Below are 21,770 nucleotides of genomic sequence, written 5' to 3'. Positions count from 1 at the left end.
TCCAACGTGGACCCAGGGCTTGGGTGCTGATCCATCAGGCTCAAATGAGGTAACCAAACTTGTTTCAAGAATTAAGGTAAAGCTGTTGTCTAATATGTGGAAAGAGGCAAATGGGCCAGCCATTTTTAGTTCAGCACAAAGCACAAGCTAATATGGGAATTGCTAGTGACTTCAGGAAAACCCAGAGAACTTCAGATCCGAGGGCTTGTTTCTGAGATGGTCAGAGTCCTTGTAGAAATGCTTCCATGATTATCAGCTACCCGGAGTGTATGCACACACACACACACACACACACACACACACACACCCTCATCCCTTCCTGGGGGTGCTACAACCCATAATGGCGAGTGTAACTTTTCAATTGCTGAATGTTGGTGAACACAGCAAAGACAAATATATAGGTTGGCATGAGTTTCAGTGGCTTGTTTGAATTAAGATTTTCTCATGCAGGATTAGAAAACCCACTTCAAAATTCTTGGTGGGGAGGGGGGAATATATATATATATATATATATATATATATATATATATATATATATATATATAAACAGTGTCTTGAGGTAACAAAGGTTCATAAGCAGATAGCTCCAGGTGCTCTTAAGATAGTGTTGAGAAGCGGTCTGTCTCTGTCCCTCAGCTTGCCACTCTTCTTAGTTGGCTTCTCTCTGAAGTGTATTTGTCCCCTGGGGAGATTAAAGATCATAAGTACTCTGGACTTATATCCTATCTTCTTAGAAATTATCTAAACAATTTCGGGAGTAATTTTGGTACAAATTCTGTTGGGCTGACACTGGCCTGTACTGTCCTTGACCTCTGTATGTCCAAGGACATGGAGCACCCCAGGTCACATATAGAGACCTGAACTCATGAAGAGGAGCTAGAGAAGTGCAAAATGGGGGTGGCATGTGAGAGGAGGAGAGTGCCCCCTCCTGGTGGTCCATGGCACCTCCAGCCCCATCTCCGGCTGAGGCTGACCCATCTCTGCTGCTGCTGCCATCTTGTTTATATGTCTCCCCCAGAGGAAAATTGGGGTTTTGCTGCCAGTAAGAACAAGTAGGGGAAAGGATGGAGAGGAGGACGGCACTGACAGCAGAGGTCCACCCCAGAACCCCAGGGACCCTGACTCTGGTTCCCAGGTCTCTCCTTCCCTGGCTGCCTGCTCCTCCCCCACCCCACAACTCTACCTTGTGCTCATGCCAGGTACAGTCTGTGCCATGTCCACTTCCTCTGGGTCCAGCCAAGGAGGCACCAGGTGGTAGAACCCAATACCTGTCGAGCACCACTCAAAGGGTCAACTTTTATGCCAGGGAGACGTCTCACCCATATTCTCTACTTTTTTCTTCACAGAATTTTTTTAGCCTTGATTTATTTGGAGACCCCAGAGAGGTAAGGACTTTCGGCTTCTTGATTACAGGTTTTGAGTCTTAAGGTCTTTAAGCTCCAATTCACGATGAATGGAAGAATTCTCCTTTGTGGAATCACAGTCCCTCCTTGTGTGTGTCTTGCTGAGGCCCAGAGAGGGGAGGTCACTTTCAGGGTGACACAGCCAGGTGGACCAGAGGCAGCACTGCAACCCACTCCCCTGACTCCCAGTGCAGTGCTCCCAGTCGGCTAGTCTGTGTCCGTGGGCCAAGCTTTCCCCTTCCTGTTTACATCTCCTGCTTCCCAGATGCCCTGTGGGAGGAGTCAGCACTACCCTTCCCCTCTCAGGAGACAGAGATAACAGGATAAGGGCAGAGGCGGCCTCACCAAGGAGGACGGATCTCCTGGGAGGCCATGGGTTTTATCAACTGTGCAGGGAGGGATGTGTTGATGGTGGTCAAAATTAGTGTTAAAAATAAGTTAGAAAATAGGGACAGAAAAGTCTGGGGTTTGAGAGTAAATAGGTCAGGTTCAGAAGATGGCTTGACGAGCAGTGACCTTGGGGTCAAACTCTGCATGAGGGAAGAAAGCCAGTTGTCAGGAAAACTGGAGGAGGAGTGTTTCTGGCAGAGGGGACAGCAATTGCAGAGGCCCAAGAGGCCCTGTGTGTGGAGGGGAGGCCGTGGGTGAAGGGAGCAGGATCGAGGCTAAGGAGGTTTGGAGGTGGGGATGGGATGGTCCCTGGAAGGACTTGATTGGCAGGAGTTGGGAGGGGCTCAGAGGGCTCGAACAGAGACCTTTTACAAAGGTCTGTTTCATATTGGAAGGACCAGGACAGGGACAGAGAGACCAGCTGGGAGGCCAATATGCTGCAACTACCCAGGCAAGGAATCCAGGTGGCTTAGGCCAGAGCCAGGGCAGTGGGGTGGTGAGAAGTGTTGGAGTCTGGAACAGCAACAGGACTTGCAAATGGATAGTAAGGTATGAGAGAGTGGAGTGAAGGAGGCCCCTGAGTTCTCTGAGCCAGGTCTGGCAATCAGTGCACACGGCCTCCACAGGGCAGCACTAGGATCCACTGGGTACACAGGGACAATTCCTATTGTCCTAGGGATGCTGATGCTACTCGCCCCCTCCCAGATGCTGCCCTTCTGTCTATCTTCTGGATTTCTCTCCTGTTCTGTCTCTTCTTTCCCTTCCCACTTCCACGTCCCATGGTCTCAGCAGATTTGCCCTCCAGACCCCAGTGAGAAGATGTCACCCCCTTTCTTAGCAGCCTGACCTTGCTTACAAAACAACTCCACGACTCCCCTTGAGCTGGTTCTTCCAAACAAACCTGAGTGCCAGGGAAGTGCCAGACATTGTGCACAAGAAAACTTGTTTCCCAGCACAACCACATGTCTTTGAGGCTCCTGGAATTAGCCCTGCAGGTGACACTTAGGGTCCTTTGGTTATGCCCTTCCTGCTGTTTGAAATCCCCATCCTTTTCTTCACTGGTCAAGAGTGTTGGCTCCCAGAACCCATGCAGATGGCAGCCTGGTCCATGTGACCTGCAGGAATCCTCCTTCAGATGAGTTGCTCCTCTCACTGGCTTCCTGGGACAACCTTCTGGAATCTCACAGCCTTCCTAAGGCAGCGGTAGTTGCACCCAGATCCTGCTCTCTGCGGTCAGCTATTGAAGGAGGATTAGCTCTTACCTTTTATTTCCCACAAACTGGGAATCAAGTCTCAATGTAGTACCTTGAATGGTGAGGTCAAAACCTCCTTAAAGCTCAGCAGTTACGTAAGACAGCTCATGTTTAACAATCAATAGAAGTATGCAGTCGGCCTTCATTAGTCATGAATTCTGTGTTTGTGAGTTCATTTACTTGCTAAAATGTATTTGTAACCAACAAATCAACACCAGTGGCCTAATCCTGGCCATTTGCAACATACGTCGTACGTACACCACAGTGAGAAGTTTGAGTCCTGTGATGTCCTTGTTCCCCTCCAAGGTCAAACAAGGAAATACTCTCCTTGCATCATCTCTCTTTTGAACAAATGTCCCTTTTGTGACCTATGTGTTGCCACATCTTTTGCAATATTTGCTTTTTGTTGGTTATTTTTCTATTTATAATGACTCTCAAGCATAGTGGAGAAATGCTGACTAGAGTTCTTAAGCCTAGGAGCCTGGGCTCTGCCTTGGGGAGAAGATGCATGTGATAGATGGTGCTCTTGGCTGTGAGTTCATTGGTAATGAGTCAACAGTCAGTCCATCCAGAGAGGGAGTAGAGATGTGCCCCTGTGTAGGTGAGGCCACTCTCAAAAGTGCTAATATGGGGCTGGGGTTGCAGCTCAGTGATAGAGTGCTTGCATAGCATGTGAGGAACTGGGTTTGATTTTTAGCACCAAATAGAAATGAATAAATAAAAAATAAAGGTCCATCAACAACTAAAAAACTAAAAAAAAAATGCTAATATGACATTGATAGTATACGATGCAGCTGTGGAAAAGATGGCAAAGCAGCCATATTTGTGCATTTGTGAGATATTGAATTTTGAAAAAGCACAGTGGATAGCAGAGTTATCTATCTTCTGATAGATAACTAGAGAAATTTGCAGTTACATTATGCAGGGTCTAGAGAACATTAAGCATCCCTCAGCTGGTGTCTTATTATAAATAAATAGTACAACCAATTCCTTGTAAGAAATTATATGTGGATATAAATATAGATTTGATGTTTTGCAAACAAATCTCTATTACATAAAGCTCTTTAAAATAGAAACCTACACATAAGACGAGGGTAATGAAAATTTTGAGACTCCTAAGAACTTCACTCTGGGACAGTCCCTGGAATTGTTCCATATTCACTAATTGAGCCTTCACTGAATTTTACAGATATAACTACTATGAACCAGAATCAAATTTATGCATGTATAAAACCAGCACCGATCACCAAATCTCCCCTGTTAAATTCTTTTTGTGTCTCACAGACTTTGGTTGTTAGGACCTTGAGATTCTGTGGTCACTGCTCATAGCCTTGAGGGTCTAAGTGCTGGCTGAGCACCCACATAGGCAGAGAAACGCAGGCGTTGCCTGGACAGGATAATAACACACATTGTGCCTGTCTCCCCTAGAGCTATCCTTTCCTCCCCACTGTGGTTGACGGAGTGTTGCTGCCCAAGACACCTGAAGAGATTTTGGCTGAAAAGAATTTCAACACTGTCCCCTACATGGTGGGAATCAACAAGCAAGAGTTTGGCTGGATCATTCCGATGGTGAGGGCGTGCAGGCCTCTGAGACACAGGCACCCACACACAGGCTCACCCTCTTCCCTCCCTCCCGGCTCCCATTGGCTTCTCCATCCCCTTCCCCTCTCTAACCCACCCAGGGCACTTATGCCCATTAACCCTGGTTGACATTTTCTTGGAAATATTTTCCAGGATAGTAATACTGACTCCGGGTGGTGCAGCCTGGCGAACCCCTCTCCTCAAACAATTATTGATTGTTTTTCCATTAAAGAATCCTAAAGTGATCAGGCAAGGAGGTGCTGTAGAGATAACATTGATGCATATGGAAAGGCATTCTAGGAGGGGGAGGAAGCTGGGGGGTTCAGGAGAGTTAGACCTGGGGTGTAATAGCTTTCATCTTGGACATGGACCCATGGGGCCCACCAATGCCCACACTCAGACTGAGTCACCTCATAGAAAGACTCAGAAGGAGTTGCTTCTCCTGAGCTGACACAGACTTACATATATCAATGGGCTATTACTGACCCACAGCAAGAACCAAAGCTGGACTCTAGTCAAATAGGACAGGTTTAATCAGCAATAGGATCACAATAGCAAAAAGATCAAGCATGACCTGAACTCAATCCCTGAAGGCAAAGGCTGGAGACATCTCAACGCTGGGAGTGCTCAAGGAGGTGTGGCTGACCTGGCAGTTCTTGATCCTCGCTCATCTGCAGGAGAAGCAGCCTTCCCTTCATGAGACAAAGCAGAGGTGTTAACTGAAGTTAGGTCTTTATCCTCCCACCAGGGCTGGGAAGGAGATCAAGCGTTATCTCCCTCACCCAGGCAGATGGCATATGCATAGAATCCCAGCAACTCATGAGGCTGAGGCAGGAGGATCACGAGTTCAAGGCCAGCCTCAGCAACTTAGTGAGACTCTGTCTCAAAATAAAAAATAAAAAGGACTGAGGAGGTAGTTTAGTGGTAGAGCGCCCTGGGCTTAATCCCGGGCACTGCCCCAAAATAAATAAATAAATGAGCAAAAGGAGTCATCTCCCTCAATGTCTACATTTCAAACATTTTCTTAAAACATTGTTTTCATGGCTCTCGGATCCTTGAGGGAACAGTTTGAGGTAGGAGACTTACATCCCAAAGGAAAGGAGAAAGTATCCATAATGGCAAGCTTTCTACAGTAACTGCCCTCAGAAGGCTCAGGGGCCTGTGTGCCCGTCACCAGGTTTGGGCTGGAGAAAACCATGTGCTTTCAGAGGCAGGCATTTGGGGGGAACTCGGGTCCTCCTGGGTCATGCTCTTAAGCCACTAGAAGCCAGGCTAAAGTTGGGTCAAGTCTCTGAGCGCAGAGGTTGACAGAGCTGTTAACACGGAGAGTTCTGCTGTTCTCACTTCAGAGAATTTCAGAGGTGATGACAAGGACGTGGACTTTGTCTTCCTTGGTCACTGAGTCTGTGGGTATGGTCTGGGCCTGGTCATAAACCCTCTGCTTCAACCCTACCCTGGACTTTCCTTGCTGCCTGGATGACCACTGTGTCCCCTGGACTGATAAATATAGTTATTTAAGGCTTCCTCTTTCTACTCCTCGAGTTTCTGTATATATGTCCATTTGTTTGATTGTTTTTTAAAAAAGTATTATGAAAGACCCATGAAAACCACAAGTCGACAAAGAGCCTTTGTTCTGCACTGCTTGTTGGTGGGTCCATTGTTTGATTCTTTCTGATAATTCCTGATGATTCACTAATGCTTCATCATTTTTTTCTTCAGATGATGGGCTACCCTCTCTCTGAAGGCAAACTGGACCAGCAGATGGCCACAGCCCTCTTGTGGAAGTCCTATCCCCTTGTTGTAAGACTCTAGGGAATCATGGGACTCTGTTGAGAAACAGGGGGATGGGCATTTGCCCCAAATTACAGACGATTCAATGGCAGAAGAAAGCCAAGGACCTGGGCTTCCAACCCCATGTTTCTGCCCTTGCCTCCTCCCACCCCAGGAGGCTCGCACAGGGTGGGTGGTTCACATGGACAGAGCCTCCTGAACCGGCTGTGCAGCTGCAGTACTCACAGCATGGGGGTCTCTCTTGCTTGGTGATTTCAGAACCTCTCTGAGGAACTGACTCCAGTGGCCACTGAGAAGTATTTAGGAGGGACAGACGACCCTGTCAGAAAGAAAGACCTGTTCCTGGATTTGATTGCTGATGTAGTGTTTGGTATCCCATCTGTGACTGTGGCCCGTGGCCACAGAGGTGAGTCCCAGAGGTTGGATGGGAAGAGGACCAACCCACCAGCTTCAGCATAGACAGATGTGGAAACTGCTGAAGGTCAGCACAGAGCCTGGGGTGGGTCTGCCTGATTCTCCACATGGGTGGTGTCCACTAGCAGCAGACTCAGAAGAGGATCCAAATGCAGGTAGTTGATGTGGGAGCTGAACCCAGCAAGCACCAGATGAGGAACTGAGGCAGGATAGAGATGGAAGCCATCCATCATGCACTTCCACTCACATGTCCACTGTGCACAAGTCACAGACCCCTCAGGATTGCCCTGTCTGCAGGATGGGGAATCTGGGTGTTTTCTCCCCATACCCACTTGTGGTTGAAGGCTGCTCCACGGGTTAATTCTGTGGTGCTTTGAGCTGCTGCAAACATGGGCAGAGTCGTTTCTAATGGTGGGAGAGAAGCCTGAGCAAAGAGCTGTAGATTCTGGAAGAGGAAGTCAGGGTGGCCTGCCCAGAAATGGGACCTGAGTGAGGCACACACAGCCTCTGCCACAGAGCCCCTTCCCTGGGGTTTTGGTGTGGGGTGGGCAAGGGTGGGAGGACGGGTCTTGGAAGATTTTCAAGATCAGAGTTTGCTTGGAGCTAGGGTGTGACTAGCAGAGGTGAGGTCACAGTGTGATTCAGGTATAGGTCAGGAAGGTGTTCAGGAGCAAAAGGGCAGAAGAAGGGGACAGTAGGAAGAGCAGGGGTCAGAGGTGGTGATTTTCAATGTCTGTGCTGGCTTTTGTCTATCGTGGTGTGTGCCTGAGTGGGCAAGCTGAGGGCCTGGCTGGGGTCCATCACAGGGCCTCCCAACATTGACCCGCGGCGGTGTGTGGGGTGTGAGGTTAGGGATATGTGAGCTCAGTCTGGGGGGGCGGTGTCCACTTTTGATTGACCACTTTTATTCTTTCTCTCTTTGAAGTTGCAATTATCTGAGAGCAACTGTAAGTAAGAAGGAAAAGAAGGGTGAAGAGAGTATAGGAGAGAGAGAGAGAGAGAGAATATTCATAGAATTTTTGAAAATTGTACCAACAAAATATATTTGTATGAACTTATAGGGTAAATTGTGTGGCACTACAATTCATGAATACAATATAGAATAATTACGTAACTTGATTAACATACATATCCTCAAATTCTTAACACTTTTTATACTGAGAAGATGTGAAATTTCCTCTCTTAGCAATTTTGAAATGGATAGTACTCTATTATCAACTCTATTTGTCACACTGTACAATAGAACTCAAAAAAGAGTTTTCCTGACATTTTTATACCCTTTCCCATCATTTCCCTCTTCCCTTCACCACCCTATGGAACTGCCCTTTTTCTCTTTGTATTTATGAGTCAATTGTTTTAGAGTTCACGTGAGTGATAAAATGTGATTTTTGTCTTTCTGTGTCTGATGTTTCATTTCATGTTATCCAATCTTACCACATTGTCACAAATTATAGGATTTCTTCTTTTTAAGGCTAATCACATGTATAATATCACATTTTCCTAATCCATTCCTTGGTTGATGGACACTTGGGTTGATTCTTTAACTTGACTATTGTGACTAGTTCTGCAGTGAATTTTGGGGTGCAGACAACAGTTCAACACACTGATTTTAAGTATTTTGAGTAAATATTCAATAGTGGGATTGCCAGATCATATGGCAATTGAACCTTTCCTTCTGCAAGGAAACTGCTTTCATTTTACCATCTTGCCACCAGTGTAGAAGTGTTCCTTTTCTCTTCATTCTTGCCAGCACTTGCTATTGTTTTCATTCTTTGATAAGAGCCATTCTGAGAAGTGTGAGCCGCTATCTCACTGTGATTTCAATGTGCATTTTTGCAGTCAGTGGTGACATTGAGCATTTGCAGATGTGTGGTCCGTTTCTATAGGGACATAGCGTCGTCCATTTTGAGAAATGCCTATTTGGATCCCTTATCATTTTTTTAACTGGTTTTCTTGTTACTGTATTATTTGAGCTCTTTATATATTGGGTTTCATAACTTCTTATCACAGTATATATGATGCCAAATATTTTCTCCCAACCTGCAGGTCTCTCTGCACAGTGTTAGTCATTTTCCTTGCTTTGCCAAAGCTTGTTAGTCTGATATAATCTCAGTTGTCTATTTCACTGTGTTGCCTGCACTTTGGCAGTTAAGTCCAAAATGTCATTTGCTCAGTCCAGTGTTATGTAATTTTTCTTCTATGTTTTCTTTTAGTAGAGTTCTGATCCTACATTAAGTCCTTAATTCATTTTTACTTGACTTTTTGTACAGTGTGAGATAAGGATCCAGTTTTATTTTTATGCATGTGGGTATACAGTGTCTTCAACTTATGAAGAGACAATTTTATTCCCATTGTATATTCTTGGCAACTTTTTTTTTTTTTTGGTACCTGAGATTGAACCCAGAGGCACTCAATCATTGAGCCGTATCCCCAGCCCTTTTTAACTTTTTTTTTTTTTTTTAAAGAGATACGGTCTCTTGGTTGTTCTGTTCATGGTTTCTTACCATATTCACTCTGTGGTCCACTCTATTTTCAATATTGTATATTTTGTCTTTATTGTCTGAGGTTTGTCTTCCAAGTGATCTAGTCTATTGGTGATGCTTCCTATTGAGTTTTTTATTTGGTTTATTGTTTCCTTCATTTCAAGGATTTGTTTGTTTTCATAATCTCTATCACTTTCTTGAAGTGATCTTTTTGCTACCTGTATTTGCTTCCTTATCTCTTGGTTGGTGTGATCAATGGGTGCCTATATTTGCTCTCTTATCTCTTTGTTGGAGTGATCAATTTTTGCATGATATTTGTTCACTTAGATCATTCTTTAATTTGCACAACTTTTTAATTATGTACATTTCTGAACTCCTTCTCTGACATTTCATCTACTGTGCTATCAATGGATTCTGTTATTGTAGTATCTTGGTTTGTTTGAGACACTTTCCTCCCTTGTTTTTTCATGTTGTCTGTGTGTCTTTCTCTCTGACAGTGCTTCTCTAAGGTATTGAAGTTTCTACCCTAGAATTTTGCAGTGTCCCTGCAGGTTACCAGTACCTCACCTTAGTGGGGAGATCAATGTTTACATCACCCAGTGCAAACAATATGCAACCATAAATCAATTAACTTCTATTTAGACATTCACTGTTTTGTCACTATAAACAGAAATGATGAGTTCAGTTATCTTCTATCATATAGCCAATAGGTTTGCATAAGGGTTTACAGCTTCTAATGATGGACAGAGAAAGGGGGTTATAATGTTTAGGATGTGAGAATTAGAGGTATTATATTATAGAATGAGTGAAAGGGGAATCAAAGGATGTTGGCTATTAGCAGGAGAAAAAAGAGAATGAGGTGACCCCATGCAAGGCTCCTTGTTGCTTCTGCAAAGGATGGTGTCCGTTAGCATACCTAGCAGGGATACATATGCTGAAACCAGGCCCACAGGGACCTTGGTGACAGTCTTCCAGGTCCTTGTTGTTCCTAAATGGAAGTGGCCAGATCTCTAGTTGGTGGTGGCAGTAGCATCAAGCCTATAGTTACCTTGATGTAAGGTTTCCAGGCCCCAGTTGGTGTTCCAAGATGGAAGCTGCCCCAGCTAAAGATGGCGGAGGTAGCAGTGGAGGTAACCTAAGATGGCGGTGGAGATGTCCCATGATGGAGGCAACTGCTTTCAGAGATGGGGCTGGAAGGTTGGGCTGTGTGATGGCTTTAGGAGGCCTGTTCAGTGATGCTGCCCTGTGGCATGTGATGCTGCAACAGGCAGCTGCCTCCTGGCCCTGTCTGTTGACTCATGGTGGAGATTACCATGTGAGGAGGCCTATGGTGGTGCCTGCAATGTCCCAAGATGGAGGTGGTTTAGGTAGAGCCACCTTTTGGTGGATAGGGAACTTCAGTAGTGTTCCTCTCTGCATAGGCACTGTGTTCCGGTCTCCAATTTTCTTTTCTTATAATGTCCTTGTTTTATTTTAGTGTCAGGTAATGTTGTCTTTATAAAAAAATATTTGGAAGCATTCTTTGATTTTTAAAGACATTTGAGAAGGATTTGAGAAGGACTGATACTTAGTTCTTCTTTAAAGTTGTGTATACTTCACCAGTGAAGACATCTGGTCTTAAGTTTCTCTTTAATTGAAGACATTTTAATCCCGGATACCGTCTCCTTACTCATTATTGATCTGTTCAGGTTATCTATTTCATCTTGATTCTGTCTTGTTTGGTTGTGTTGGATTAGGGATTTACCCATTTCTTCTAATTTAATTTCTAATTTCATTCATTGTGGTTATAATGATCCTTTCTTAAAGTCATAATTATTAATGCCTATTAATTGTTCAAATTCATAGCTTTTGTGGTGACATTTCCATACATGCATACATGTGTAGATCCTGCTTGGATCATACCCACCCTCCCTGTACCCTCTCTTACCCGGCCCTGTCTTTTCCTTCTTCCTGTTCCTCTTCCCTTTCCATAATGGTCCCTCTTTTACTTTCAGGTCATTTTTGTTTATTTGTTTTCACATATGACAGAAAATATGAGGTACTTGCTATTCTGTCTCTGGATTATTTAATTTACCATGATGTCCTCCAGTTTCACCCATTTTCCATTAAGTGACATGATCTCATTCTCCTCAATGACTGAATCATACTTCTCTGTGTACACATACCACATTTTCTTCATCAATTCATCTGTGGATGGGTCTCACCTGTTTCTATATCTTGGGGATTGTGAATAGTGCTGAACTGGACATGGGCATGCAGGAATCTAATTTGTGTGCTGACTTCAGTTCCTGTGGATAAATACCTAGGAGTGGTATAACCAGATCATATGGGATGTTCTATTTTCAGTTTTTTAAGGAAGCTCCACACGGTTTTCCACAGTGACTACTAATTTACATTCCCACCAACAATGGGTAAGAGTTCCTTTCCCTCCAAATTCTTGGCAGGATTTCATTTGAGGTTTTTTATTTGTCTGTTGTTGTTGTTATACACAATCTGTCTAGGAAGGAGATAGAATTTCCATGTAGGTTTGATTTGCCTTTCCATGATGGCAAAGATGTGGAGCATTTTGTTTTGTTTTTTTCATGTACTTCTTGGCCATTTTCACTTCTTTGGAGAAGCATCTGTTCAGATAATTTGCCCATTTTTTATTGGATTACTTGTTCACTGTTAAATTTAAGTTCTTCATACATTCTGGATATTAGTCCTGTGTCAGATGAAAAGTTGGCAAAGATTTTCTTCCATTCTATGAGTCATCTCTTTACTCAGCTGATTATTTCCTTCCTGTGGTGCAGAAGCTTTTTAACTTGATGTCACCCCACTTGTCAATTCTTGTTTTTTTGTTTGTTTGTTTTCTGAGCTGTTGGAGTTCTACTCAGCAATTCATTGCCTGTGCCAAGATCTTGTATTTCCCTGTTATCATCTAGTAATTTAAAAGTTTCAGGTTTTACACTTAGGCATTTGATCCATTTTGTGTTGAATTTTTGGGAGGGGGATAAGAGAATAGATCTACTTTCAATCTTTTACATATAGATACCCAGTTTTCCCAGCACTATTTGTTGAAGAAGCTGTCTGTTTGCCAATGTAAGATTATGTAAACTTTGTCAAGTATCAAATGGCTGTAGATGTGTGAGCTTATTCCTGGGTCCTCTCTTCTAGTCCATTGGTCTACATGACTATTTTTAAGCCAATACCATGATCTTTGGTTATTACGTCTCTGTATTATATTTTGAAGTCATTATGATGCCTCCAACATTGCTCTTTTTTCTCAGAATTGCTTTGGCTATTTATGGTTTATTTGTGATTTCGTAGAAATTTTAGGTTCATTTTTCCCCTTCTCTGAATAATGACCTTGGTAATTTGATAGAGATTGCATTGAATATATAGATTGCTTTTGATATGTGGCTGTTCAAATGATATTGATCCTCTCAATCCAGAACATTCGAGGTCTTTCTGTCTTCTGATGTATTCTTCAATATTTTCTTCAGTGTTTTATAGAGATTTTTCACCTCTTTGGTTGGGTTTATTCTAGGCATTATTTATGCAATGGTTAATGGGATTATTTTCCTTATTTCTTTCTCAGCAAGTTCATTATTGGCATAGAAAAGTTACTGAATTTGATATGCTGACTATGTATCCTACTACTTTGCTGAATTTTAAACTTTATGCTTAGAAATCTACTCTTATTCTGATGGGATTGCCTTCAAATATGACTTGGTTCTTCTCTCTTGCAAATGCTAATATTTTTTTCCTTGTTCTTTACTTTCGGCAGTTTAACTATATGTTGTGGAGAGTTCTTTTCTGACATGTTTATTTGGGTTTCTAAAACCCTTCTGTTTCTGGACGTCCATGTCTTTCCCAAGCTTTGGGAATTTTTCTTCTATTATTTCACTAAAGAGGTTTTATATTCCTTCAGTCTGTGGCTCTTCCCCCTCATCTATTCCAACTTTGTTATTTCTATGTTGGTATTTTTTTTTCCCATCAGTCTATCAAGCATCCTACTCTCCTGACCTGCAGAATTTCTTCTAAGAAATGTGTTAATGTTCTTTTGGCACACCTGGGTGTGTGATGTGTTTCTCATCTCTTCGTGCTCTCTGAATTCCTTTGTCTTTGATTTTGGATTGTTTGGTCATTTTGTGCATGGGTTCAAATGGAGTGGAGACCTCTGTCCTTTATGTACTTAGGTTTTGGCATCTGTCCCAGATTTGGGAAGTTTTCAGCCATTTCTTGAAACATGCTATTGCCTTCTGAGGCCTTCCCCCTTCCTTCTCCTTCTGAACCCTGTAATTCAAATCTGTGGCTGGTCTCTTGCTATTGTTCCATTGTCTTTGCTTCTCTTGTTAGTCCTAATTGTAATTTCCCAAACCAATTTTCCTTTGTAGACTTGAATTATGATGATAGGAATTTTATAAATCCCAGTGTTTTCAGAGAAAAAGCTTTAAGTTGTTTCTTGCTCAGTATGCTGCTGAAGATAAATTCTCTCATTCACAAAAGTTCGTTCGTCTCTTGTTAAGTGCTGAGTTCCTGTCTAAAATGATTGAAGGGCAGAGAGACAGAGTTAAACCCTCCTTTCAGCAAGTTCTGACCCAGAAGCAGTTGTTCAGTAAGTGGATCACAGAGTCGCAGAAGAAGGCTTCTTCTGAGCAGCATCTTGATGAACTGAGGGTGCAGTGGTGGCGACTGAGAGGGATGACTAAGTACCTTATTCCTCATCCTTCTGCGGGATGGCATATATTGTTAAGTACATTCACTGATGAGTATTTAATAATAGGAAGTAATGGTTATGGTATATTACAAAATAGCATATACAATATTACACAATCAGACATGTGTGTTAAAATATAGAAGAAGTTTTGTCTGAATGATGGGATTGTAAGTGTTGTTTGCCTTTTTTTTTTTTTTACTTCTTTTCTGCAATTTCTTTTTTCAATTTTCCTACTGTATCCATGGGGGCACGGAGTTGTAAAACATTTCCAACAGCCTGACTTGGGGCCTAATTCTTCCTCTCCTCAAGACACCCCTCTGTGAGCAATTATGACCAGTGCTTCCTGCTAAGGTTTTTCAGGCCGGGGGTCCCTGAATAAGTCCTGAAGGAGCAGGGATTGGTGGGTTGGATGATCAGTCACTAGGAAAAGTGGCATCTTCTTGGGGCTTGGATGGGATGGCTTTGGTGCAGAGATAGCCTGGCAGGGAAGAGCAGGAGCAGAGAGGTGAAGAGAGGCAAGCTGACCCTCCTGTGCCCCTTCCAATTTTTAAAATTGCCTTTATCAGTTTAACGCCTTAGCACTGTATGGGTTGAAGCAGGAAGTAGGACAGACGAGGTGACTGAAATATCAATCTCTGAATTTTCTTGTTTGCCGAAGCACAAGGGACAAGAGAATATTCCATCTCCGCATGCATACTTGTATTTAAGTACCTTCATTTTCAGACAAGCAGCTTGGATTTGCCTAATTCTTCTCTGAATGGTGAAGATAACACAGGAAATGATCAAAACTAGGCTGAATGGAAGACACGCATAGTGTTGATATCCTTGAAATGAACGTGCACTAATGGGTTATCAATGAAACGCATTCGGTGTATTTATGGGGTGCTTTGTATTCACTCATTCTGTCCTTCAATTCAAATGAAATCCCACCTCCTCCTCTATCAGCTCTATAGCTCTAAGTCGAGAGCTTTCCAGAAACTCTGTTCCTCTCCCATGCTGACACCCAGGGGTTTCCTGCCCAGATAGAGACCTTGAGACCGTCCAGCTGTGTGTCTGGTGGTGTGAACTGTGCACAAATCTGTGTCTTCTCAGATGCCAGAGCCCCCACCTACATGTATGAGTTTCAGTATCGTCCGAGCTTCGCATCAGACAAGAGACCCAAGGCGGTGCTAGGAGACCATGGGGATGAGCTCTTCTCAGTATTTGGGGCTCCATTTTTAAAAGGTAAGGGCTTTTTGCTGGCAAGGAGCTTGGAGTTAGGAGGAGGTTCCCCTCTTGGTTTGGTGGACTGGAGATGGTTCTCCTTCTCTTCTGATCTTCGTTTCCTGACTCACTATAATCAGGGCTGAGGGACATGGGGGCGGTTCCCAGCCTTTCTCCTGCTCTAACATGCATGAAAGAGGATGTGTATTCATGTGCCCTGAGCCATAGTCACATTCAGAATCCTGGCCTGTGGCTGCAATAAGGGAGGTTGTAGGTTACCTTCAGGACCCTACTCAATGGCAAAAACAGTCTTTCTTGATTTCTAATCAGAAGAGCAGATTAAAATGTGAGGATGAGGTTAGAATTGTTGCCCACCTGAAATCCAGTGTCCTGTGTATTCATCTATTGATATGTCTAAAACCCATATATTTTTATCTATAATATAATGCACAATATCATGTTTAAATAAAACCTTTCACAAATTGTCTTTAATAAATCAACTCTCACCAGTTGCACATGACTTTTGAGCCTTCTCATCACTGTTTATGACACATCAGTGCCTCTGGACATTTCCTAGTTGGGTGATTTCTTAGGACCTTGGAAATTCTGATATTTTTCAGAACTGTGTAGGAGATTGAGAGAAAAGAAAAAAGAGAAAAAGCCAAGAACCAAAATCCTTCAAGATACAGGAAACTCCAAGGTGTAGCATTGCAACCTTAAATGGGAAGGGGTAGGCAGATGGGCAGGGAAGACAGAGGCAACTCAGCACATTGCTGAGTCCTGCACCAGTCATTCTCAAACTGAAAGTGCACACCAGGTGACAGGGTCTTCTCACTCAGTAGGCTGGGAGTCAGGACCAAGAGTCTGCATTTCCTACAAGATTCCAGGTGCTGCTGCTGCTGCTGCTGCTAGCTCACTTTGAGTAGCAAAGGATTTTTTTCCTTCTTCCCCATAGAGGGCGCCTCAGAAGAGGAGATCAACCTCAGCAAGATGATGATGAAATTCTGGGCCAACTTTGCTCGCCATGGGTAAGGCTGGTGGCCAAGAGGGAGTGGGATTTGTGGGATTGGGTGCAGTAGGGCATACTTCATGGATAGAGATCAAATCCCAGATCCTGTCACCAGAGCACTCTGACAATTCACCTACAGCCTGCCCCAGGAAATGGATGTGTTTGTGTCTTTTGGAAGCCATAAGCCAAGGATTCCTGTAAATCTCAGAGAGATGTGGTGACCAATAGCAGCTCTGGGAAATTTGTATTTGATTCTGTTCCCCAGGAACCCCAATGGGAAGGGTCTGCCCCACTGGCCAGAGTACAACCAAAAGGAAGAGTATCTGCAGATTGGCGCCAACACTCAAGTAGCCACGGGGCTGAAAGACAAGGGAGTGGTTTTCTGGACTGAGCTCAAGGCCAAGGAGGCATCGAGGAGACCTCCCAAGAGAGAACATGTGGAGCTGTGAATGGGAGGCCGAGCCGGTCTCCAGAGACTGGAGCCACCAAGCAGTGCCTTCCAGCAAAGTCGTCCAAAGAGGCAGCTTCGGTGGCGGTGGCTGGAGAATGTGCAGTAGAAGTGGGCAGAGGCCAGGGAGCAGGGATGTTTGTACCTGTGGCTTTGATTTGGAGAATAAATGTTCTTTTGGAGGCCAAAGCAATGTCTGAGTCCTTCCTCTCAGAGAGAAGCATAAGGAGAGAGGTGCTGTTACAGGAAGTTGCCTCGGCAGCTTGGTGATTGATTAGCTGCAAAAATCGAGGCTTCATATAGTCCATCACATCCCTCAACCCTATCCACGTAACCCTGGAGCCAGCGTCCTTTCCTTACTCTCTGAAGCCATGTTGGATCAGCTGGAGAAGCCTGCCCCAGCCCTCAAAGACTCACCAATGCATGTGACAAAACTCACACTTTCTTGGGGGATGGATGGAATCACTAGTCTTAAATTCCAAAACAAACTTTGGTGGAAATACATGTAAATGTGAGGACACAGGCAGATTGAGAGTGAAAGAGAAAAGATATACCACACAGATACTCAAAAGGAAAGTTTCAATCCCCAGCATCAACCCCCCAAAACAAAACAAATCAAGAGGAAAGTTGGGAGGCTATGTTAACATCACATAAACAAATATCAAAAGGAAAATAAAGAAAAAGCAAAGCAGTCAATTCATCATAAATAGGTGACAACCCTCAATGTGGACACACCTAGTAGCAGTGTCACAGAGGCCCTGCCTAATGGGCCTCTGCTCAAGAGTAGACCCTGAGACAAAGATTTGAGTGTCATGGTTCTGGGAGGTGATTTCAGGAAGCACTGAGGAAGGGTTGAGGGAGAGGAAGGAAAGGTAGGAGTCGATGGGTGCAGGAGGGGTATGCAGGCTCCAAGAAGAAGAATGAGCTCAGTCCACGGGGACCCCCAAGAGATGGTAGAAAACAACATCAGAGACACTGCAGAGAAGAGAGGAAGGTGTACGCAGATACCCACTGTCATCAGTGACTGCTCAAGGGCTGTTCCATGGCCCTAGGGACAAGACACACACAGGCAATCTGGAAATTCCATGGCCTCCGCTGCTGGAGCAGGGTAATGTCTTCATTGGATTTGAGTAAAATAAATAACTAGGAAATGGAACTCAATTCATTTAAAAAAATACCATCATAATATGTGATATTTCATGCATCATTTATATACTGCTAGCAAGTCCAACATCCTTAAATGTGGCTCTAATGCTGGCCCTCTGATACCATTTCTCTTCATAGGGACATCAATTCCACTTGACTAGGACACATTCTTATGACTCATTTAATCTTAAGTACCTCCATAAGTGCTCTATCTTCAAATTTACTCACGTTGGAGTTTCCAACACAGGAATTTTAAAAGAATACACAATTCAGCCTGTTAAAGATAGTCTGTAGTTAGAGGTTATTACATATCATTGCCATGATTATTCTAGAGCCTGTTTTCTAACGAGAACATAGATATATTTCCCTTGGATATACACCTAAGAGTGGCCTTGCTGGATCACAGGTGTCCCATACATTAACCCTAGCAGAGACCCCAAAAATTATCCTAGAGGGGTTACACCAGTGTGCTCTCTACCAGCAAAGTAAGAATCATTCTGTATGGTTATCAATTCTTGGTACTCTTAGAATAACTGCTGCCCACTGATCCTTTCTGATGACTCTAGGTCTCCTTGGTTAGTTTTGTTACATCAAACAATTGATTTACAGAAATTCATGCCCCTAAATAGGTCACTCAATGGGAAAAGAGAATCACAGATGGTTGGTTGGCAATTTAAGAACCAGGACACCCTTGTCCATCATCATGATCACTATTAGGTGACCAGGCACGGACTTCATCAAGAGTCATGGTTACTGCAGCCATGTCCTTGAACTTCAGGAGACTTCTTCATTTTGAAACTCAGATCTCTGGATAGAAACCACATTATGCTGACCCCTCCCGAGGACCTTTGGATGCTTGAATATAATTAGGAGGCTAGAGTTTCAAGAACCTGTTCTAGGATTGGAGGTGCAGAGGGCCTGTGGGAAGCTTTGCCTGGGCTATGGATCTCACAGGGGAGAGCTGTACTTCTCATCCCTGTCAGTGGGGGCTGCTTGTGAACCCATTAAGAGGGTCCCTATGACCTCAAAATCCAGAGAGTCCTTTGCCATCTCCATTCTACACTTGTATTTACTTGGGGTCTTCCTTCTTCCTGCTCAATGACTTTTGCATTATCTTCTCTAAAAGCAGTCCTTGTTGGTCTGTCGACCTTCCACCTTCCAAAATGTTGTCATGGTCTCCTCATGTGTTTGTCCAGACGGGTTTGTACTTTACTGAATTTTTAGAGGGTTAGAAATCTAGAGAAGAAGATGGCGGCGAAGGGACTGCATCACCCCAGGGCGCCTCGTCGCTAAGTGGGAGAAAGACAATGCAAAACGGCTGAAGGATATCTTTGGGAAGTTCCAGTGAAATTGAGGTGCTCCAGAATCTAGTGGACAGATTTCCATCTTGCGAAGTTCGGCTCTGAGAGCTCCATTTCCCCGCACGGAGGGTCGCATAGCCTGACAGGCGATCGCCCGGAGGCTGGAGTCTGTGGCGCGCGCCGGGGAGCGGCAGGGTGCCGGAGCGGGGGAACAGCGATACGGATCCAGGGGGGCTCCCGCCAGTGGTACATCGGAGCCCATAGTGCTGAGTTCCAGCTTTGAAACAGAGGAGAGAAGCGGCCCAGTTTGGTTCCAGACACCGGTCGGACCACAGTGGAGAACAGCAGCCGCCATTTCGGAGAGATGATGTAATCATCCCCGTGTTCTACTGATCTCAGCCCTTTCAACTACGAACAGGTGATATCAGGCTGGTATTTGCCTGCGTCTAGCAGACAGATTTCTTGCTCAGGCTCTGGGCGGGGGTTCTTGTGGAGAATACTCCTAGAGGCTCGTGCCTGGCAAGGCATGCGCCAGGCACTGAGCAGCTGGATTCTGGTTCCCGGGGCTAACCTGGCCCAGGTCTGAGGAAACTGCGGAGACTGCCGGTGGAGGCCAGCTCCAAGTGGAGCGTGCGCTGAGCTTGGGGCTACTGGGTTCTAACTCCTGGAACAGTTTTGGCCTGGGGCTGGGGAACCCGTGGGGGTCGCTCCCTGGAGCCAGCTCCCAGCGGAGAGTGTATCAGATCGGAGAGGCGGGGTTCCGGCTACCTAAGCTGCTTTGGCCCAAGGCTAGGGAACCGGCGGTGACTGCTTCTCAATCAGGGTCCGGCGGGGTGTTGTAGGGGCAGATTGGAGCTTCCTCCTGCGCCCAGAGCAGGCCAAGTGACCCGCCGGCGTGGTACCATGACACCCCAAACGCAGCTGGGGCTGAAGAGAGCAGCCGCCCACGCCTAGAATAGGACCAGCAATTCCGCGGCGCAGTAGCCAAGTAACCTCATTTGGAGTAGGGGCTGTGCGGAGCTGCCATCCGAGCAAGCAGGGCAGGCAGACCTGCCGCCAACTGGCAAGACAGGCCAGGTAGCTTGCCACCGTGGTGGACACGTAAAACCGAGGCAGTCGCGTCACACTGGTTGGAGTGGGGGTGGAGCAGGGTCGCCGCCCGGGTCCGGAGGGGGCTCAGCGACCCATTGGAGAGGTAGTCAGGTACCCCCATTGGGAGTGGGGGCTGTGCAGAACTGCGACCCACCGGCCTAGAGGTCTGCCAGCGCGGTAGACTCGTCACACCAATTGGAGTGGGGGCCCAGCTGAGCCGCCACCCACATCCAGATCAGGACCAACGATCCCAGGGCGCGGTAGTTACGTTACCACAATTGGAGTGGGGGCAGAGCAAAGCCACCACCAGTGCCCGCAGCGGGGGCAGACCTGCGACCGATCAGCGGGGTAGACAGACCACCATAATTAGAGGAGGAGCACAGCCAATACCCTCCCAGCAAGGGAGACTTCCCAACTATACAAGGGCAACATAAATAAATAGGGGGTAAATTTCAAAAACACAACAGTGGCACCAAGCAGAAAGAAACGCCAGCAGTATGAAAAGACAAGGAAAGAAAGGACCACAAGTAATGCAGGTCAACTCAACTTTAGAAGAGGTAATAGCTGCAACAGATGGAATGTCAGATAAAGACATCAGGATTTATATGCTTCAGATGATCTGGAGTCTCAAGGAAGACATGAGACAGCAAAATCAGACAATGAAAGATCACATTGACAAACAAATCCAGGAAGTAAAAGATCAATTTCACAGGGAGATAGAGGTAATAAAAAACAAACAAATAGAAATTCTAGAAATGCAGGAAACTATAAACCAACTTAAAAACTCAATTGAGAATACTACCAGCAGAGTAGATCACTTAGAAGAGAGAACATCAGACAATGAAGACAAAGTATTTCAACTGGAAAAGAACATAGACAGCTCAGCAAGTCTGCTAAGAAACCATGAGCAGAATATCCAAGAATTATGGGATAATATCAAAAGACCAAATTTAAGAGTCATTGGGATACAGGAAGGCACAGAGCTCCAAACCAAAGGAATAGAAAGTCTATTCAGTGAAATAATACGAGAAAACTTCCCAGACTTGAAGAATGAGACAGAATCCCAAATCCTAGAAGCCTACAGGACGCCGAATGTGCAAAATCATAAGAGATCCACACCTAGACACATTATAATGAAAATGTCCAACATACAGAATAAGGAGAGAATTTTAAAAGCTGCAAGAGAAAGAAAGCAGATTACATTTAGGGGTAAACCAATCAGGATAACAGCTGATCTCTCAACACAGACTCTGAAAGCTAGAAGATCCTGGAATAACATATTTCAAACACTGAAAGATAATGGGCTCCAACCAAGAATCGTGTATCCGGCGAAATTAAGCTTCAGATTAGAAGATGAAATTAAAACCTTCCACGATAAACAAAAGTTAAAAGAATTCGCAGCTAGAAAACCATCTCTTCAAAAAATCCTTGGCAAAACATTACAGGAAGAGGAAATGGAAAATAACATTGAAAACCAACAATGGGAGATAGGACAGTAAAGGGGGGAAAGTAGTCAAAGAGGATAACAAATCAGGGTTAGTAACATCAATAAAC

At 44.6% G+C, this 21,770-nt stretch overlaps 1 protein-coding gene across 2 annotated transcripts in view; it reads left to right on the top strand.

The window, feature by feature from the left end:
- Nucleotides 1-16,857, top strand: part of LOC113185236 (liver carboxylesterase 1-like) — a 32,646-nt gene extending 15,789 nt beyond the window's left edge. For both annotated transcript variants that reach the window (XM_077793002.1, XM_026392287.2), the window contains exons 8-14: nucleotides 1,347-1,385; nucleotides 4,475-4,615; nucleotides 6,347-6,427; nucleotides 6,677-6,824; nucleotides 15,110-15,241; nucleotides 16,176-16,248; nucleotides 16,495-16,857. In XM_077793002.1, the coding sequence (XP_077649128.1) occupies nucleotides 1,347-1,385; nucleotides 4,475-4,615; nucleotides 6,347-6,427; nucleotides 6,677-6,824; nucleotides 15,110-15,241; nucleotides 16,176-16,248; nucleotides 16,495-16,678 (798 nt within the window). In that variant the 3' untranslated portion in view covers nucleotides 16,679-16,857. The remainder of the gene's footprint in view (nucleotides 1-1,346; nucleotides 1,386-4,474; nucleotides 4,616-6,346; nucleotides 6,428-6,676; nucleotides 6,825-15,109; nucleotides 15,242-16,175; nucleotides 16,249-16,494) is intronic.
- The last annotated feature ends 4,913 nt before the right edge of the window (nucleotides 16,858-21,770 follow it).

This window comes from Urocitellus parryii, chromosome 15, assembly GCF_045843805.1.
Source record: "Urocitellus parryii isolate mUroPar1 chromosome 15, mUroPar1.hap1, whole genome shotgun sequence".
Taxonomy (NCBI): domain Eukaryota; kingdom Metazoa; phylum Chordata; class Mammalia; order Rodentia; family Sciuridae; genus Urocitellus; species Urocitellus parryii.
Note: the sequence above shows the minus strand (reverse complement) of the source record. Positions and strands in the feature narration are given on the sequence as shown.